Source organism: Typopeltis vanoorti, chromosome 13 (assembly GCF_054136105.1).
Source record: "Typopeltis vanoorti isolate ZY-2024b chromosome 13, IOZ_Tvanoo_1.0, whole genome shotgun sequence".
NCBI lineage: Eukaryota > Metazoa > Arthropoda > Arachnida > Uropygi > Thelyphonidae > Typopeltis > Typopeltis vanoorti.
The window spans coordinates 96,417,179-96,439,741 of record NC_143561.1 but is presented as its reverse complement, the minus strand read 5'-3'; the positions used below and the strand labels follow the sequence as shown (position 1 = coordinate 96,439,741).

Here is a 22,563-nt window from a genome sequence, read left to right as displayed (position 1 = left end):
AAAAGGCTTAGAAAAATTTCCTATAGTTGACGACTAGATTCGAAACCATGAAGTCTTCTTTTGTGCGGTCAAGTACCGTGGTGTGCTTTGACCTTATTAAATAAAAATCTCAGGATGAGAGATAGATGTAGAAAGTTATTTTTATTTAATAAGGTCAAAGCACCTTTTGGTAACTTGTTTTGGTAAAAATACTTATAAGCTCTGTATTACTTAACCTTAGTATTTCTAAGCCTGGCTCCCACTGATGAGACCTCAATAAAGGTCGAAACCCGTCTGGGTAGTGGCCTCTTGCCTTTAATGCATAGCATCATGCATCTCCTCAAGGCTTTGCATTAAGGGTAAATATTAAGAATAGTGATCAGAGCTTATTCTAACTTTACCACGAGTTGCCTGGACGTGTACTACTTTACGGGTCAGTTAGACTTGCATTACATGCAGGCGCAAACGTGACTTATTTGTCTGTTTGCTTACTTGGGAAATGGAGTAAAAAACAGGTTTAAAATAACTTGGTATCTTTAAAATATATATCTTATAACGGTACTATAATTTTAATGCATATTGTTCATTTCTTTATTTTTATGACAGTACCACCCAGGAAGATTGTAGTCCTATATTACAATAATGCTGCGAGTGACAGGGTAGAACTGAGGAATAGATAATTCGAGAATTCTGCTATGAAGATTCTTTAAAACTTTAGAAGCTTCCAGTATGCAGATTGGTGGTCAGAGTTGTGGTCTCATCGGCGAGAAAATCGTTCACTATTTATTCAGTATGTAAATTATCACGAATTTTAATTCCAATCCTTATTATATTTCTATTGCAAGTTATGAGAGCTGCTTCCATGTGATTGCTTTTAGATCTCGAGATGCTTCTGTTTCAGTTCTCTTATACAGTATATATAAATGTTGTAGGGCGCTGAAATCGCGGTATATTTAAGAGAAACGTGCAAGTGCTTTCTTCCTTGAGTTCCATGCGTTCAGTTTTTGATTCTTGGTTTTGTTAGTGTTGTTAATTTTATACTTGGGGATATTAAGGTAGGTTGGGCTCATTTTTCTCTTTTTTGTTGAATTGTTTTTTTTTTTTTTGTGTGTTTTACGTGCATGTCTATTTTGAGACGGTTATCATTTATTAAATGTCGTAATTCCAAAATGTTGTTGCATCATTACTTTAGTAAACGTTTTGTATGGTATCATATTATACTGTTCATCAGGCATACTATCTTTAGTTGTTTTTCGATTTATTGAAACCAAAGGTCTGCTGTTAATTATCACATACATATAAATCTAACTTTTGATTATTTTAATACTTAATTTCCTTCCATATACTGTACTTGCACCAGACCGAGAAATTATTTTTCGGTTTGTGTATTCCTCTGGACAAACATGCCTGACATCGATTGCACTAATGTACAAGTTCTTGTTAATGGAACGGTTGTTTGTTACTGACTCTATTTCTTAAAATAGCTAACAAATAATAAGTTATTATTGTGTACGTTTGCATCTGTGCGTGATAGGTCATGATTTCATGAAAATGTGTACTTGTGAACAGCTGTCACCTATTTATGATAAAAATTTTCATTACACCTACGGAATGCATCCTATAGCAGAGTGATGCAAAGCTGACTGCATTGCATCTATCAGTCTCAGATGAGGTTGATATACCCAAGAATAATCTCAATCCATCATTGGATGCAAGAGATAATAAAAGGTGTTGATTGTTTTATAATGATAGCCAGAGTAACTAAGGCTAGCATTTTATCCATAAATTGCATTCTGGTAAGTTTGATATAGGATGAAAAACCAGACTTTAAGAGAAAAAAAAAAAACCCTATCTGAGACATAAGTTTTTTCCAGCCTGAAAAGAAGAAAAAAAAAATATTACAAAGGTTCCTTACTTCCTAGACAGAATTCATACTGACATCTTTTTGGTCAAAGAGCCTTATTGGCAATTTAATACAAATATAAATATTATTATTATTATGCAATGCCTCCAAGAAGTGCAAAGACTCATTGAGGGAGGGCACCCACCCACAACTCTGTTTCCACCACTCAGTCCACCAATTACAGCGAATTGCATCATCTACAGCAGCGATTTTCAACCGGTGTGCAGCGAGAGGTCTTCAGGCGTACCGTGAGATTTATGAAAACAAATTAATTGAAAGAAATAATGTTGTGATTTGCACATTTATTTATTAGTGTCTGGTCTTTCCTCTTCTTGTGTGTGTAAATCAATCAAAATTATGCCTATTTTTTGCCAGATCATCAAAAAAATTAAAATAATATATTTTTAGTGTGCTGCAGAATTTTAATAATTAGTCTAGGTGTGCCGTATTATGGAAAAGATTGAAAATCGCTGATCTACACTAACAGCATCTACTGCTCGCCACCACCATTAGTATTTTCACAGACAATCACAAACATCCATGCCCATAATATATATATATCTCGAATCCGCAGCCTTTTGGCTGGAGAGTGGATACACTAACTCCTCGGCTAACCAGGCCAGCTATGAATTATTTATCAACTATATTTTACTACATTTATGAACTGTATGAATTTATTTAATCAATATAATTCATTCAGTAATAATTTTTTTCTTATATTACATTATATGGAGCAGTGATGGAGTCTTACTGTTGAAAGATGGAGACAGTTGAATGGAGTCTCACAATGATCCACAAGATGCACTGTGGATCATTGTGCGACTCCATTCAACACACTGTATTCAATAATAACTCATAATACCTTACTCTGAACTCATTCAGTATGCATTCATTACTTATTCTGCCAGCTCATTTCATTCCTCCATAATCTTTTGGGAGATACATTCTGTTTTCTCATCAGATATCTTTTTATTATCTTTCCTGTATTCTGTCTGATAAGTTTTCTCACTAAGTATATATATCTCATATTGTCTCTGTTCCTATCTGATAAATTCTGCAAGCTGCTTCCTCAATCTGTCTTCATGCTCAACATCTCACAGTCCTGATACAGAATAATAAAGTAAATGTGCCTTTGTATGTATGTGACAATGATCAGATGCAAGTTAAGTGTTATACATTTAGTAGTTCTGATGTTGTATGATCATTGTCACATACATACAATGGCACATTTACTTTATTATTCTGTGCACTCCTCAGTAGCATAGTCCTCTTGGAAGTTGAAGAACTTTTAAATTTGGGTTCTGTATTCACTACCTTTTCTTAGGTTCCTTGCTTCTTCCACTTCAAGTACATTCCACTGATTTAGTAAAGTGTATTCCATTATTAATTATTATGACATATCAGTCAAGTTGCAGTTGAAGCCAATATTTTTAAATTTTTGATACCTTTAATGAATATAATCTGATAATTTCCACAGAAATATATACTTTGTTATTTCTTAGATTTCATGTTATTTAGTAGTAAAACTTACTATGAAAGAAGAAAAAAAAACTTTGTTATTTTCTTTGAACATCCGAATATGTTAACATTTAACTTTTTCTATGGTTTGCTGCTTTTCATTCCTGAAGCGTCATCCATGCTTCTCATATATATATATATATATATATATATATATACACACACACACACACACACACACACACACACACACACACACACACGCGTTTCCTTCACTGGGTTTTTCTTCAGACAGAGGCTCATAAGAAAAGACTTCTTTAACAGATCATAAAGATCTGTTAAACTGCCAGGCAGATCTATCAACGTATCTGGCAAAAAACTAGCAAACTGCTTTATCTGGATTTTAAATCAATGTGCAATACAGAGATAAAGAATTAATTTGACTCACATTTTATAATATTTGTGAAGAGTTTAATAACTTAATATTTGAGTTGACAGCTGTTATTTTAGCTTCATTCTACTGTATAATATATTGTTTCTTGACTCCCAGTATTGTTTTTTTTGCATTGCTTTAAATATAACTGACATGTTGTACTAAATATCTAATATCAGTATCTAAATATCTAATATCATTTAATATACTTATAAATTCACTATTCATTTTTTTGAAGAAGCTTAGAAAACATCAGTTCCCCCCCCCCCATACATATCTATATATCATGCCATTCACGAAATACTGAAAGAAACAAAAAAAAAAATCTCTGCAACAGATCGGAACCACTTAGAAAACAAAATCATGCTAGATGAACTGAAAACTGCATGCACATCCTTGCCAAAGAACAAATCTCCTGGCCTTGATGGTCTCACGTCAGAGTTTTTCCAAGTCTTATGGAATCGATTCGGACCACTTCTCCTCAAAACACTGCAAGAAGCCTACCTCACTGGGCTCCCACAATCCGTCACAACCTCAGTAGCACGATTGATCCCAAAGAAGGGAGACCACACGGATTTCTGAAACTAGTGTCCAATCTCCCTAATTAATACCGATTGCAAAATCATTTCCAAAATTATAGCAAACTGAATAAAGCCAACACTGCCTGAAGTTATTGGCCAACATCAAACTTACTCTGTCCCAGGAAGATCAATACATGATAATCTCCATTTAATAAGAGATCTCATCCACATCACAAACAGCCAACATGAAAACCTAGCACTCGTCAGCCTTGATCAGGAGAAGGTTTTCGACAGGATAGAGCACAAGTACCTTTATGAAGTCCTAAAGGCATTTGGCTATGGTCCTCTCATCATTGAAACCATGCAATTGCTATACAGAGATGCACACTTCTGTTTAAAAATTAACAACAGGCTCACTCGTACTTTGTCATACTCTTGAGGGATCAAGCAAGGGTGTCCTCTCTCTGGACAATTATACACACTGGCCATAGAACCCTTCTTAAAAAGAGTACACGACACCATCATCTCCAAACGAACTAGCATAATAGAGCCACATAAATAACATTATCAGCATATGCCAATGACATCACTGTAATAGTCCGAAATGAAGAAGCAGTGACAGTAACCAAGGAAGCACACAGACTATATGCACAAGCCTCATGGGTCAAATTAAATTCTGCAAAAACCACTGGCTTTTGGTCAGGCAGATGGAAGGCTAGAAATGATTCTCCGATCGAATGTACCTGGTCAAGTGAAGGACAAAGGTACTTAGGTGTGCACCTTGACAACACCAAAATATATAACACACTGAACTGGACACAGCTGCACAACTGTTTTAAATAGGTGCTAGATAAATGGAACAGCATTTGTTCCATGTCTTCACTTAGAGGAGGAGTACTAATAGTTAACCAGCTGGCTGTGAGTGTGTTATGGCATACCCCTTGAAGTACTCGCACCCCCTGAAGAATTTCTCCACCACATTCAAAAGGCAATCAAACGTTTCCTCTGGAACAATACTAACTGGACAACGTATCCTGAACTCTGCAAGCCACCCAGTAAGGGAGGTCAAGGCCTGGTTTTCCTTGAAAACAAGATTAGATCCTTCAGGATAATCCTCCTCCTAAACACTTCAATGCAATCACACTTATGTAACCACCTTCTATTACATCACAAAATCATTCACCAGAGGACTTACTTTCCACAATACCTTCGAATGGCAAGTTCTGCACTATCTCCTTCTAAACTACCTCATTTTTACAGAGATGCTCGACAGCGGTAGAGCATCTCTGTAAAACATCACAGAACTTCATCACACACTGACAGGATCAACAGAGTCAGCTGTACTTACAGAACCACTATTTTCGAACAGAAACATAACAAGCCTTACAACTGGCCAGCCCTTTCTTTTCCCTACATGGAAATGGGCAGGAATAAGAATTATAGGGGGACCTCCTGACTCAGACCCTAAAGTGGAAAATATTCACAAGCCCACCAATGAAGAACCCAAAACCTGAAAAGCAATATCAACAGATGCAAGCTGCTATTATAAAAGCCTATCCAGATATTGCTACACCTCAGAGAATCCGTATCCCTTCTAGAAACTGCTCGGAGCTGATATTTCATCTTGTACAATCTGAAGCCTCACTTCCAATTCTTCTCTCCAACTACAAGAAAATATATCTTCTTCATGACAGTGTCTCCAACCTCTCTCTCTGTATCTTCATCCTTAACCCTCTCATCTACAAGGCTGCATATGCCACTCAGTTTTCAGTGGGATCTTCCATATAAATCGATGTGTGCCAAACCACGACATACAGTGGAAACTATGGCATAGCATCTTGCCAACTCCTAAGCTCTACAAATTTCAGCTAAGAGAAATGGATCTGTGTTTATTCTGCGATGTTTCAGGTACCTTGGAATACACGTATCTAACCTGTCCCGCAAACAAAGCGATGATTACCTATGTCCTGAATACTGCCTCTAGCACCTGTAACTATGCACACAGCCAAGAAGACTACTGAAATTTAGTCCATACAGAAGAAAACAGACACAGAATATGCAATTTCCTGTTCATCTGTGCTAAGGCTGTCATCTCCAGCTTCTACCTAAAACACACAAGAAATAACCAGCATCCATCCATCACCGAAATGCACAAACCCTCATGTATATCCTCTGTCGGAAACTAAAAAAGTAGGCTTTCACTGGAACTTGAGTGCTACAAAGAAACAAGAACTGTCGCCAATGGAATCCAACTGGTACCCTCTTCTGGATTCCTGACAACAATACGCTTCATCTGAAAGATAACTAAAGAGTGAAACTGAAATGTAATTTTGATTAATTTATTGCATTTTCTATTGTATATCCGAAAGGAAAATTTTTCATGCTCTGTAATATATATACTTATAATATGTAAATAATCCTTTGTTATCTATCGTCTAATGTATATTTTAACAAGTTCATCGTCATCATCAAATTCCTGACATGTACCCTCAAGGGGTGTACAGGATATGATAGTCTTACATGAAAAATTTACATCATTCCTAACTTCCTATCAACAATTTTCCTCCAAATCAGTCTGTTACTTGTTAAGACTCCAACATTATCAGATCTTATATTTCTATCGTCTAAGGCACTTTATACCATATCAATCCACCTATATCTTGGTCTTCCTCTGGGTCTTTTTCCTGCCAACCTGGCAGAAAACACTTGTTTTGCTAATCTTTCCTCGCCCATTCTGTTTAAGTGACCATACCACCTGAGATTAGCTCTCCTAACGCATTCCTGGATGCTGACAATGTCAAGTTCTTTTCTAATATCCTCATTTTTAATATGATATTGCCATTGATGCCATCTGTTCAGGCCTCTAATTTTTCTCAGGACTCTCATATCTGCAGTCTCTAGTCTTTGGTCAAGTGTTTTACTTCTGACCTGGCTCTCAGATCCATAAGTTAAAACTGGTTTGAACACTGTCTTGTATACAGCTAATTTAGTGTTCCGACTAATTTCTCTCTTATTCCATATGAATTTATTTAATTGACTTCCTACCATACCAGCTTTGTTGATTCTGTTGTCTATTTCTATATTTAATTTACCATCTTCACTAAAAATCGTGCCTAAGTAGCTGAAATGTTTTACTTGTTTCACAGGTTCTCTGTTCAAACCACAATTGACATTTTCAACGATTCTACCTATTTTCATTGTCTTTGTCTTTTTATTGCTGACCTTCATACCATATCTATTACAACAGTTATTCAATTTAGTCAGAGAATCTTGCAGACTTGTAGCGGATTTATTTAGAAGTATAACATCGTCTGCATAAAGCAAAGAGCTGACATTAACATCTCCAATTTTGATATCATGTTTAATACCACTTTCCTTCATAATATGATCCATATAGATAATGAATAACAGATGGGATAATGTACATCCTTGTCTCACACCATATTTAACATTAAACCATCTTCCTGTACTTCTTTCAATTCTAACTGCTTACTTACAACTCAAATAAAGACTAAGTATTGCTTGTTATAATGCCCCATTCACACCATATAACTGTAGCGTATTGAATAGCTTCTCTCTTGGCACCTTGTCATATGTCTTTTCCAAATAGACAAAACTTAAATACAGATCTTTCTTATATATTCCCATGATTTCTCCACTATTTGTCGTAAAGTGAAGATCTGATCCTGACAGCCTCTATTTGACCTGAATCCAGCTTGTTCTTCACCAAGCTTTTCTTCCACAATTCTTCTCAACAGTTTCTCAAGTATACTTGCATATATCTTGCCAGGAACACTCAGTAGGGAAATACCTCTGTAATTCTCAGAGGTTTTATTTTCCTTTTTATATATGGGTACTATGAGCGCTCTGCTCCAATCATCGGGAATTCATCCCTCTGTCCAGGCTTTCTGAACTATGCAGTGCAGCCAGCCACTGTAAGACTTTTATACCACCATACTTCAGCATTTCTGGTCGAATATCATCTACTCCTGCTGCTTTTCCACATTTCAAGCCTTTGATGGCTTTTTCTACTTCAAGTATGGATATATATTCCTGACTGCATGCCTGGTCAGTGTTTTTTACCACTGTGCTGTCATCACTGGTTGTTTCATTTAGTAGTTTTTCAAAGTTATTACTCTATACTTCAAGGATATAGTTTTCTCCCGTTTTCATGTCACCTTTATCATCTCTAACTCCTTTTACAGCACTCTTTCCTCCATTCCTAAGCTTCTTCAACAACCTCCAAATATCTTACCACCTTCTTGATATTTATTTTCTATGTTCTTGCCAAAATCCTCCAGTGACTTTTGTTTAGCTAGTTTAGCACAGTGTTTAGCTTTCTTACATTTGTATTCTCTAAGAGCACAAGCTGACTTATTTGCTAGGAACGTTTGATATGCTTTCATCTTTTCCTTCACTGCCTCTTTAACTTCGTGTGTCCATGGAGTTCTAATTTTTCTATCCTTGCAGACAACTTCACCACATGCCTCTAGTTGAATCAGTCAGTGTTTTCTTCTAGGCTTGCCACTGAATCTCCAAAGTTTGGTTCCTGTTCTCAAACTCTTTCATTTTTTCTTTAATAATCTTTGTGTATTTTAGTCTACAGTTCGCATCTGAGTCAAACCTGGTGAAACATTGTTTAACAAGTTAAATAAATAAAATAAAAAAATTATATATCATATGACAAAGAAATGACAGTAACCAATGAAGCACATAGACTATATGCACAAGCCTCAGGGACAAAATTAAACTCTGCAAAAAGCACTGGCTTGTGGTTAGGCAGATGGAAGGCCAGAACTGATTCTCCGATTGAATGTACCTGGTCAAATGAAGGACAAATATATTTAGGTGTACACCTTAGCAACACCAAAATATATAATGCACTGAACTGGATACAGCTACACAACTGATTTAAACAAGTGCTAGGAAAATGGAACAGCGTTCGTTCAATGTCTTCACTTAGAGGAAGAATTCTAATAATCAACCAGATGGCTGCGAGTGTGTTATGGCATACCCTCAAAGTACTCCCCCTCCCCATGTGACGTTTCAGGTACCTTGGAACACACATATCTAACCTGTCCCACAAACAAAGCGATGATTACCTAATGTCCTGAATACGCGCCTCTAGCACCTGTAACTATGCACACAGCCAAGAAGACTACTGGAATTTAGTCCATACAGAAGAGAACAAACACAGAATATGCAATTTCCTCTTCATCTGCGCCAAGGCCGTCATTTACAGTTTCTACCTTAAGCACACAAGAAATAACCAGCACCCATCCATCACTGAATTGGAACAAACCCTCGTGTTTCCTACGTCGGAAACTACAAAGCAAGCTTTCACTGGAATTTGATTATTACAAAGAAACGGGGAAAAAAAAAAGAAACAGGAACTGTCTCAAAATTCATAGAGGAGTGCAACCCAACTGATACCCTTTTCTGGATTGCCAACGACAATACACTTTAGCTGAAAAATAACTAAAAGTGATACTGAACTGTAATATTGACTGTTATTGAAAAGACACATCCTAATGTACTTTTTCCCCTCATTTCTATTATTTATCTAAAAAGAAAATCCTTTTTTCTCTGTAATATACATTCTTATAATATGTAAATAGTCCATCTTCCAATGTATATTTTATCAAGTTTAATAAAAAAAAAAATCTATATCATATTTTTGTATCAAGAATTTTTTTTTATACTAGAAATAGATTCCAGGGATGTATCGGTTACCATGTGCATTAAAATTTGCTGCTCGATGTAAACTCTCTCCATCTGTGAGAAATTATGCAAAAGATATAAAGTTTGGCCCAGATGTCAGAGCTGTATTGTTGCAAGGAGTAGATATTATGACAGATGCTGTTGCTGTTACTATGGGACCAAAGGTGTGTATTTAATGTAGTAATTTTTTTTTTTTTTTTTTTTTTTTTTTCAAAATCTTTTCCAAATCTTTAAATTTTTATCATGTAATTTATTATTTATTTGTAGTAATTTCCATTTTTTTTCTACTTTGCTCTATTACCAATGCTTTTTGAAAAGTAATTATATTGCTAATCACGTCTTTAGGTATTCATCATTATAGGATTGAACCACTGTTCAGTAATGTTAATAATCTATTTAATATATTTTATATGTATGAATCTTTGAAGATGGTTCATTGTTTGTCTGGGTCTGATAGATATTGGGTAGCAACACCCGAACTTTGTTAATGTTGCACTAGTTTTCAGTATCCGAAATGGAATATTTTAATTTTTATATTTTTAACTTGTTAATTATAAGGATTTTCACATAATTTTGGTTACATATCAGTTTTCATGTTTTTTGTATAACGATACAAAGGGGCATGCAAAATTATATAAGAATGTAAAGCAGTGCAAGAATTTAGGTTAGCAGTATCATGAGATGCGTAAGAACGAATGCAAGTACAAATAGTATGGGAATGTATGAGGTTGAGAGGATGGAAAAAGAATAATAGTGCGGTGATGGGTGTGAAAAAAGGAATTGTGAAAAAAAAAAGTAAAGTCTGCTATTGTTCAATAACAGAAAAATTTCGGAGCTTAGATAAGTGTTTCATCGTGATGCATCATGAGTTGGAGAGGTGGAAAACAACTTCATTTAGTAAAAAGCAAATGTGCTTGTTTATTATGCAAAATTGGGACAAATGGCTTGGAAGATGAAAAGTATGAGGACTTTGAAAAAGAGCTTTTACGTAAGGCAAAAAGCAAGTGTAAAAAATGTGAGCCTACTGATAAGAATAGTGTGTAGTACAAGAATGCTTGGAATGATCTGGATGGACAGAAAGATTTGTGGTATTGCTGGATGAAACATTTCTTTGAGCATGTAAACATAAACTGAGTGATCAAAAGTGATTTTGATGAACATGAAAGAGAGATGAAAAGTTTGATGTGGAGGGAATGACTACATGTATAAAAAGTGCTTTTTGAAATGCAAGTTAGATGATGTGCAAGAAATTCAGACTGCCTGTTACATGATCATAAGGACAAGCAATTCATAAGTCTGATTGCTGGTCATATATGTTTATTAATTCCAGAAGCAGTAAGACAAAAGAAATTTGTGAGATTGGTATGTGCAAAGTGTGCTACAATTATTGGGCATTAGTGAGACCTGGCTAACAGAGGAATATACATATCAAGAATAGAGTGACTATATTCAGTGGTGGCTGGTGACAATAGAAACAGGTGGGGCCAGGGGGCCAAAAACAACTTACTTTTTTTATATTTAAATAGTGGGTTCTATTATTGATTTATAGTTAGTATTTCTATTACAGTAATGTTTAGTCAGAATCCACTGATGCATTGAGCTATTAATTTTTTAAAATTGTTAGGACAACGGAAGATAAGATGTTCATTTTACCGAACATTTGAAATTGCACTGCATTGTTTATATGAATTTTACTGGATTCGTGTTTTTGTATTCACTTGGAAAGATGTTTTAGGTCATTACAGCCACTGAGTGTCCAAGCTCTCGCCACCAAACAAAACAATAAACACAGAACAAAGATTTTTTTCATCACTCACACTAAGCCATGATTTCTTGTCAAACCAGGTTACATAAAATGTTCTTGTTTTTTACCATCTTGTTGAGTAATACGCACATCTCTGGGTTGGTATGCGCCAAGTCTTTTGATTTCCAATTTTTCTTCTAAACTTAATAACGAGAAATGTTTTTCCAATAAACTATCGGTTTTGTTCATAGTTAAAATGTATTGTTTATAGATGTAATAAAAATTTAAACTTTAAAATAAATTATAACAAATAACGACAACAATAACTAAACACAGTAAAACAGATCAACAACGAGAATAAATAATAAGTAAATGGCTATTTACATACAAACGCAGTGATTGGGCCAGACTAAACGGGCCCCAAAATAAGCGTTGTGCCCGGTAAACAAAACACGCTTGCTAGTGCACTGCTTCACTATCAAAGAATGTGCGCTATGTATACGTACGTGCCAACACAGTAACTCGGCCAGACTAAACTGGTCCCAAGATAAGTGTTGCGCCCAGTAAACAAACATGATCGCTAGTGCACGTGCCTCATATATGCCCTGTGTTCTACACTTATAAAAATAGGACTGGCTGGTCCCAGAGACCATACTAAGTCGCATTATACAATATTGCCACAAAATACTACAGTAATTTTTTTATTAAACAATAAAACGTGTTGGAAATAGATCAAAAAATAATAATTACAAGAAACATATTTTTTAAAACTACAATTATTGGGCTAGTTATACAAATATAGGTGGGGACCTGGCCCCTATAGACTAGCCACCTCTGACTATATTATATAAAAGGAAGAGAGAGAAAATTAGGGGAAAGAGATTTACTAATGATAGATGTAAGAGTCAAATCACCTTAGTAGGTAGTGGTCTGAGAGTAGCCTAAATCTTGCAGAGTGAGTGTGGTTTGTGAATCAGAAGTAAATGGAACAAAATACATGGCATGTTTGCTACCACTTGGGGATTTTAGAATACCAACGAACTGTGTGCAACTTAACTTAATGGTTGCGAAGTAGATGATGATGCTGGTTGATTCTAGTTTTGGGGCATTGACTATTGATGGTAGGATGTAAGAGAAAATTATAGTTGAGGGATGACTACATCTGGCATGTAGTGGAAGAGTCTTGTGATGAGTCCATTCTTTGGGGGTAGCATGAGAGCATGTGTTCATAAATGAGACTGCCACTTTCATTTCACTCACTGATTGTGTAATTCTAACTTTAGACATGTCCAGACGTGAAAGTTCTAGTTAAAAGTATATATGTAATGAAACTATAGTTTTATTACATTTGACATTTGGATGTTTGTGCACTTGCATGGTTTGTCAAAAAAAGGAAAAATGTGATGTATACTATTATCATCAAAACTATGGATAGGATTATTGGTCAATGGGAGGTCATTTATATAAATATATATATTGTGTGCTTGTGTAAAGAGTAGATGATAAAAGCAATCTTGGGACACTCCTGCATTTGCACCAGAGCCTCTTTTGTAGAAACAGGCCAACACCACAAGTTTGATGGTTGACAAGAAATGGCTTTGTTTTGCTTCACCTGTTCATTAGTGATCTTTAAGTTCAAGGCTGTATTGCTAAGTTGCTTGTCACAATTAACAAAAACATCTACACCTAAATGCACATTGCTCAGTAAACCGAGCAACATCAAGCTTATGCTAAGAATTTTCTTTTTTGTTACTTTTAAAGTTTACAACCAGTTAACATTACTGATATGACCTCTGGTGAAAATATTACATCATAGCTAGAGTCCTGTTGTCTGTTTGGCTACTAGCAGATAAATTAAAACAAAATTATTTGGTAGCCAATTTTTGAAGTAAGAAATTTTAGCTCTTATTTCATATATTAACCACCACCAATACTGTTTTGTTGTGATTTATCATTTATTTTGTTGTTAATAGCCAGACAGATAACAGGACTCTAGCTATGTAATTTTCTGCCAGAGGTCAGGCCAGTAATGTTAATTGTTGACCAAATAGTGTTAATTCAGCATGCTGAAGGTCAAAATGTTGGGTAAATTGTTTTATTATAATGAAATCATTTTTGTTTTAATCCTATACTGAAGCATAAGCAAACATAATTTGCATATGAAGTATCTTCACTACTAGGCTATTTGTATTGCCTTAGTTTCATCAAAATAAGAATATTTCTCATTTTTTATGTACATGTTACTGTTATTATTGTATTCCCAGTGTTGACTGAGATAGATGAAACATTGGATTCATTAAACTCATTCATTTCATTCCTAGTGCTGTTTACATTTCAGTAAAAGAAAATACTTCTCAAGTCTGTGAATATTTCTCACCATCATGTTAAACAGACTATAAATGTACTGGTGCAAATTGAGTGATTGCCTATCTGTAGAAGTGGTTTCTGTGACTACTGTTGCATCTTGTTTATCTGGTATGTGAGCTTGTTAAAACAAGAAATGGTAATTTCCTTGAATAGCGTTGATGCTAGGGTTTCATACTGCAGAATAGGAAACCATCAAGAACATGTACAATTAACATATAGTACACTGGCTTTTGTAGCATTAAATGATTTGGACATAATTTCAAACAGCAGCAGCCTTTATGCTCTAGGATGTTTTGAATATATATGGTGAAGAAGTTCACTATAGCTGGCTATATGTTTTGCTGATAAGTAATTCTAATGATTTACATAATAAGATACTAATATTTATTCTGTATATCAAATGAAGTTATTTTTGTAAAACCTTGTGAAGAATTGTTGTTTGTACTTTAATTTAGGGACGTAATGTGATTTTGGAACAGTCTTGGGGATCACCTAAAATTACAAAAGATGGAGTAACTGTTGCTAAAGCTATAGAACTGAAAGACAAGTTTCAGAACATTGGAGCCAAATTAGTCCAGGATGTTGCTAATAACACCAATGAGGAAGCCGGAGATGGAACTACAGCAGCTACTGTTTTAGCAAGGTCAATTGCTAAGGAAGGATTTGAAAAAATTAGCAGAGGAGCTAATCCTATTGAGATCAGAAAAGGTAACCAGCATAGTTACAAAAATCACTTCTAAATATTCTTCATTTATGATAAAATTCTAGATTGTTTGTCTGCCCTAAAATCTTAGTCTATTTTTGCTAAGTTAGTGAAAGAAGCTCATGTTGAGAAGATGGATTTTGATCTTTAAACAGTGATCCGAATTTTAGCATCTATTTAAAATTAAGTCCAAAAATACAAATATCAGTAGAATTGGCATAATCTGCAGTTGAGTGTAACAAAAGGATGTGTTTTACCCCCCCCCCCCCCCCCCCCCCCAAAAAAAATCTGAACCATGAGGTCTTAATTTATGAAGAATGCTTTTCAATCTTTTATATTTTACTTATAGTTTATAAGATGTGAACAGAAAAAAAAAATTAACTTTGCAAAGGAATGAAATAGGCTTAAAACAGTCTTCTTCTCTTCAAGGATTAGGCATTTGCCTGTTCTGGCTTCACTGGTCTTTTCATCTTGTCGCTGGTCTTTCTCTCTTTCCCTTTGGCCTATATTTGGTTCACCTCTTTTGGTAGCCTTAAGATAGTAATTTTTTAATCATTTATTTTCCCAACATAAATTCTCAATAACTGAACAGTTTACCCATTTAATTATGTACATTTTGTAAAATGCATAAGCACTAATCATTCGTTTTGTTCATCCATTTATGTGTGTGTAATACCTGAGTTCTGGCTGAATGGATTTTAATTTCTCTATTTTTAATCCTTGAAAATTTATCTAGCATTCAAGAATGTGTTAGTAGAGCTAATGGTAGTATGGTGACTTAAACAGAATGGGAGAGGAAAGATTAACGAAACAAGAGTTCTTTGCCAGGTTGGCAGGGAAAAAAACCCATTGGAAGATGAATTGATATAGTTAAAAGCACCTTAAAAGACAAAAATATAAGATTTGATAACATTGGAGTCTTGACAGAACAGATTAATTTGGAGGAAAATTATCGATCAGAATGGTGTAACTTTTTCATGTAGTATTATCATAATTATCCTGTACATCCCTTGAAGATACATATCAGGAATTTGATGAAAATTTATCTAGTCATTGCACTTTTCATATCAGCTGGACTATTTATACAAAACAATAACTACTTTGGCTCAATAGAATTAACCACCTAAATGGTTACAATGGATGGTGTGAGTGGGTGGGTGTGCTCCAGATCCATCTTATGTCATTGATATCTTAATTTTGCATATCCATGTTCATATCAGTAGATACCTACATAGTTAGTAGGGAAGTTAAATTTGGTATTTAGGATGGACATCAAAACAAGTCTGCTTAACTTCATTTTGATTACAGTCACATCATTTATACAACATTCAAAATGATGATTTTGAATGTTGTATAAATGATGATGTGTGTGACCAGATGGAATTTGCAATTTGACATCTAGGATCTTGACTAAAATTTTTCAAGTAATCTTAATGATTGGATCATTTTTAGTAGCAAAACTGGTTAAAATAAAATTGTACAGTATGTAAGCTACAAATAGTTCTGAGGTCAGTTGTCATCATCATCATCATCATCATCATCAAATTCCTGCCATGTACCCTCAAGGGGTGTACAGGATATGACAGTACTACATGAAAAAATTACATCATTACTAACTTCCTATCTACAATTTTCCTCCAAATCAGTCTGTTACTTGTCAAGACTCCAACATTATCAGATCTTATATTTCTATCGTCTAAGGCACTTTGTACCGTATCAATCCACCTATATCTTGGTCTTCCTCTGGGTCGTTTTCCTGCCAACCTGGCAGAGAACACTTGTTTTGCTAATCTTTCCTCTCCCATTCTATTTAAGTGACCATACCATCTGAGATTAGCTCTGCTAACGCATTCCTGGATGCTAACAATGTCAAGTTCTTTCCTAATATCCTCATTTTTAATATGATATTGCCATTGATGCCATCTGTTCACGCCTCTAATCTTTCTCAGGACTCTCATATCTGCGGTCTCTAGTCTTTGGTCAAGTGTTTTACTTCTGACCCAGCTCTCAGATCCATAAGTTAAAATTGGTTTGAACACAGTCTTGTATACAGCTAATTTAGTGTTCCGACTAATTTCTTTCTTATTCCATATGAATTTATTCAATTGACTTCCCACGATACCAGCTTTGCTGATTCTGTTGTCTATTTCTATATTTAGTTTACCATCTTCAGTAAAAATTGTGCCTAAGTAGCTGAAATGTTTTACTTGTTCCACAGGTTCTCCATTCACAACACAGTTGACATTTTCAATGATTCTGCCTATTTTCATTGTCTTTGTCTTTTTATTGCTGACCTTCATACCATATCTATTACAACAGCTATTCAATTTAGTCAGAGAATCTTGCAGACTTGTAGCGGATTTATTTAGAAGTATAACATCATCCGCATAAAGCAAAGAGCTGACATTAACATCTCCAATTTTGATATCAGGTTTAATACCACATTCCTTCATAATGTGATCCATTTAGATAATGAATAACAGAGGGGATAACGTACATCCTTGTCTCACACCAGATTTAACATTCAACCATCTTCCTGTACTTCCTTCAATTCTAACTGCTGACTCACAACTCAAATAAAGACTAAGTATTGCTTGATATAATGCCCCATTGACACCATATAACTGCAGCGTATTGAATAGCTTCTCTCTTGGCACCTTGTCATATGCCTTTTCCAAATCGACAAAACTTAAATACAGATCTTTGTTATATTCCCATGCTTTCTCGACTATTTGTCGTAAAGTGAAGATCTGATCCTGACAGCCTCTATTTGGCCTGAATCCAGCTTGTTCTTCACCAAGCTTTTCTTCCACAATTCTTCTCAACCGTTTCTCAAGTATACTTGCATAGATCTTGCCAGGAACACTCAGTAGGGAAATACCTCTGTAATTCTCACATTCAGTTTTATTTCCCTTTTTATATATGGGTACTATGAGAGCTCTACTCCAATCATCGGGAATTCGTCCCTCTGTCCAGGCTTTCTGAACTATGCAGTGCAGCCACTGTAAGACTCTTATACCACCATACTTCAGCATTTCTGGTCGAATATCATCTACTCCTGCTGCCTTTCCACATTTCAAGCCTTTGATGGCTTTTTCTACTTCAAGTATGGATATGTATTCCTGACTGCATGCCTGGTCAGTGTTTTTTATCACTGTGCTGTCATCACTGCTTGTTTCATTTAGCAGTTTTTCAAAGTAATTACTCCATACTTCAAGGATATCTTTTTCTCCTGTTTTCATTTCACCTTTATCATCTCTAATTCCTTTTACAGCACTCTTTCCTCCATTCCTAAGCTTCTTCAACAACCTCCAGAATATTTTGCCACCTTCTTGATATTTATTTTCTATATTCTTGCCAAAGTCCTCCCATGACTTTTGTTTAGCTAGTTTTACACACTGTTTAGCTTTCTTACATTTGTCTCTGTATTCTGTAAGAGTAAAAGCTGACTTATTTCCCAGGAACTTTTGATATGCTTTCTTCTTTTCCTTCACTGCCTCTTTAACTTCCTGTGTCCACCAGGGAGTTCTGATTTTTTTATCCTTGCACACAACCTCACCACATGCCTCTCTGGCAGAATCAATCAATGTTTCCTTCAGAGTTTGCCACTGAATCTCCAAGGTTTGATTCCTGTTCTCAAACTCTTTCATTTTCTTTTCAATAATATTTCTGTATTTTAGTCTACAGTTCACATCTGAGAGCTGCTCAACTTTTATTCGCTTTAAAACTTTCTTACATGTTATTCTTTTCAATATGAAATTCAATTTTATCCTGCTCAAGACTAAATAGTGATCACTTCCAATTTCAAATCCTCTGTACACTCTGGTGTCCTGCACCAGGGAGAAAACATCACTATCAACAATAACATAGTTAATGAGACTTTTCTTATTCCTAGCCTCTTCTCTCCATGTGAATTTGTGCACATTTTTATGTTGGAACATGGTGTTAGTAATAACCAGTCCATGTCCTGAGCAGAAATCCAACAGATATTTGCCATTATTATTAGCTTTGCTCTTTTCTCCAAATTTTCCCAAAATATTTTTGTATGTCTCACAATCATTTCCTACTCTACTATTTAGATCCCCAACAAGGACCAACTTTTCCTTTTTCATTGTGTCAGTTGCTTTTTCTAAAGCCTCAAAAAATTCCTCCACTTCTACCTTAGTAGAACCTTCTGTGGGACCATAGGCACAAATAAGTCTCATTGTCCAGTTCCCCATTCTCATATTTGCCCACATTACTCTACTTGAGACTGACTGCCATTCAAGAAGATTAGCCTCGTATTTTGTGTTGAATACTATGGCTACTCCTTCTTTTCCTTGATTGTCATTGCCTGAATATAACATTTTGTATTTATTGCTCAGAAAGATCTCACCAGTTTTGGTCTTTTTTGTTTCAGTCACCACTATTATGTCGATCTGGTACTTATCTAATTCCTCAGCTAGCTCCATTTCTTTGCCATTCAGGCTTCTTACGTTGATAGTACCGATCTTTAACTCTGGTGATGTTGAGTTGGGGTTTGTTTTCAGATTTGTTCCAGTAGCTGACTTTTCGCTGTTCGCCCTGGTTCCCTGGCGAAAACAACGGGGGCCTTGTTTAACCGGGCGACGCCCCAGCCGGCATGAAATTTTGTCATGTTGTACCATCATTTTTTTATTTTGGTTTAACCAATAAGAATACAATTTGGTCGGCTAAATCCCAAATTGCCAGCCCATCCTCGTTCGTTCAGTATCAAAGTAGATACCCAACAGGGTGCACCACGAGAAGGTGAGGATTGGACATTAGGTCAGAAGCCCTGGTCGGTTCTCCGCATTCCTTTAAAGGCTATGTGGAGGTCTCCTCTCAGTTATACAGCTTTGACCCTTTGAGGTCAGTTGTTGGGATGATAAATGAAGTTGCCATACAAGAATGCTCTCATGAAATGTTTATTTATGATTGTCTCCATTCATTTTCTTGTTTTTTCAAACCCTCAATAGCATCATAATCAGTAACAATGATGCTCATTGTTTGAAGATCAGAATTTGAATCCCATCTAGGAAAATCTGAATAACTTTCATAAGGATTTTCAGTTGGTCTTGTATGTAGGTGTCAAGATTTTTCTCTTCTTGGAAACATATTTTTCATCCAACAAAACAAACTGGTTAGAAAAAATGCATAATTATTAGATAGATGATAATGACAGATGGATGAAGCTCAAAGAAATCTCAGCAAGATTGGGGCTTTCTATAACAACAGTTTTTTGCATAATTCACGAGAAGCTTCACATGACAAAGGTCAGTGCAAGATAGGTACCCTGACTTCTCTCTTCAATTCAGGAGCATTGTGTGACCTCTTTCTGCATGTTTTTAGAGCTTTGCTAAGGGAATCAGACGTGCTGGAATCCATCGTCACTGGAGATGAAACCATGGCCCTTTATTATGATCCTTTTTTTTTTTTTTTTTTTTCAAAAGAGAATCCATGCAGTGGTGCAAACCATGCGAAGCACTGCTGAGAAAAGCCAAGGTCACTCAGTCCACCAAGAAGATCAGTGTAACAATCTTTTTGGGATTGCTGGGGAATTCTCTTGATTGATTTCAAGAAAGGAATACCACTGTGAGTGCACAATATTATGCTTCACTCCTGCACAAACTGTGTGACGCCATAAAGGAGAAGAGATGAGGAATGCTGAGTCATGGTGTTTGCCTGCTTCATGACAATACTCCAGTCCATATGGCAGTTGTTGCGAAGGCTGCAGTGAAGGACTGTGGTTTTCAGGAGATTGAACACCCACCCTACAACCAAGATTTAGCACTCACTGACTATTATCTTTTCTCGAAACTGAAGAAAGACCTTCAAGGAAGAAAATTTGCAGATGACAATGAGGTGAAAGATATAGTTTTAGACCATTTTGCAGACAAAAATACAGGTTATTTTTTCAAGGGCATAGAAATGTTAATTCAAGATGTGAAAAGTGTGAAGTAAAGGGAGATTATGTTGAAAAGTGACAGTTGTTTTCTTTCTGAGACTACCCTCATTTAACAAAATGTTCAAAAGAAGGCCCATAGAACTAATGCCATCTTAAGCTCACTATTGTAAACATTAAAAGTGCAATACCTTCATGATAGCAAACAGAATTTCCTCACAAAATACAGCTCTCTGGAGTAATGCTAAGGAATACTGCATAAAATTATTGCTGTTTTATATTACAGTTAGAAAATGAAAGGATGAAGCTAGAATTTTTGTTACACAGTAATTTCATATTTCTATTTTTATAGTAAAAAAAATTTCTTTGCATTGAAAGAAACTAAATCAAATTCATATTGTGAATTAACTGTAATGACATATGAAAACAATAAAATTTCATTAGCTAATAGCAGAATGAAGGAGAAAAATATTAGATGAAGAATGATGGATATAAAAGTTTTGAGAAAAATTATGGAGGTGAATGGATGGCATCAGTGGCAAAATCATTAAAAAATGAAAGTATTAAGTGTGTGTGAGCAGAGCTAATATCAGGTAGTATGGTCATGTAAACAGAATGGGAGACAAAGACTGACAGAATAGATGTTTGGCATCTATTCTGTCAAAGGGGCATTAGAAGACAAAATTATAAGATCTGACCTGACAAATAGTAGGTTAATTTAAAGGATAAATGTTGGTAGTTTATACTATGCATAGTCTCCTGTACACTATTTGAAGGTAGTGTACAGGAGACTATGCATAGTATAGTCTCCTGTACACTACCTACTATATAGTACACCACTACTATATAGAATGTATCAGGAGTTTGTTACATGATCCTGGAATTGCAGCAGGATTTTTTGGTAGGCCACTCTGGACTTTTGTGATCTGTAGTCTGTATTATACAATTCAGTACCAAAGTGTGTAGTATTTTTGTCTGTTAAAATTATTATTTTATATATATATTTTAGCAGGTTAGCCTTGTTTTTCAGGAAAGAAAAATCAGTGCTTCACTGTCAGAGAGCCTATCTCCGACTTGGTTGAAAAAATCCCATGTAAAATTCCTAGTTTCGTTATTCTAGGAGTGAAAATTACACATTTTCATAATTTCATTTTATGTGAACTAAGAGTTCGGCGAGGGTAACTCGTAGTATGGCGACAGTGTATTCCCGTTAGCTCTCTGGTCAATCTCTGCACGAAACTTTTATAGTTTCTGTATTCGGCTTTGAAATGATATTGGATTTAATATCCACTTAATTTAGATAATTTTGCATCACCGAAGCGAAGCCTTTTGGCTCTTTATTTTATTAAATATAATAACTCGCACTGCCAGTCAAAATATCACCACTGTCTTACTAGTTTGTGGCCCATCCCTTTGTATCCATTTAGTTCAGAATGTTCAGATATCTCTCAGAGTTCAGTGTTCATGGCACCACAAACAGAGGTCCTAGGCCAAACCATGAAAAACAGGACCATACTATCACACTGTTACTTCTGAATTTCACTGCTGAAGTTGCACACTCTGGTTATACATTCACCAGGTATCTGCTACACCCACACCTCTATCTGCTCACTAGAGGATGTGGCATGAGTCATCACTCCATAACACAGCTTTCCAAACTTCCATGTACCTTGGCACCACTGAAGATGATGCTGCATGTTGGTTTGAGTAATGTGAGGCTTGCATATTGCAGTCATACCACGGAAACCCCTGTTGTGAGCCTTGGTTTTCTATGTTTTAGTATGGATTCATGTTCCAATCAATGCCCGGAACTTTGCATTCAGTGTGTCAGC

At 35.6% G+C, this 22,563-nt stretch overlaps 1 protein-coding gene across 1 annotated transcript in view; it reads left to right on the top strand.

Moving 5' to 3' along the window:
- Positions 1-952: 952 nt before the first annotated feature.
- LOC150100395 (heat shock protein 60A-like) overlaps positions 953-22,563 on the top strand; it is a 112,664-nt gene continuing 91,053 nt past the window's right edge. Inside the window, exons 1-3 of the mRNA XM_090402752.1 lie at positions 953-1,034; positions 10,000-10,179; positions 14,582-14,834. Of these exons, the coding sequence (XP_090258878.1) occupies positions 10,015-10,179; positions 14,582-14,834 (418 nt within the window). The 5' untranslated portion in view covers positions 953-1,034; positions 10,000-10,014. The remainder of the gene's footprint in view (positions 1,035-9,999; positions 10,180-14,581; positions 14,835-22,563) is intronic.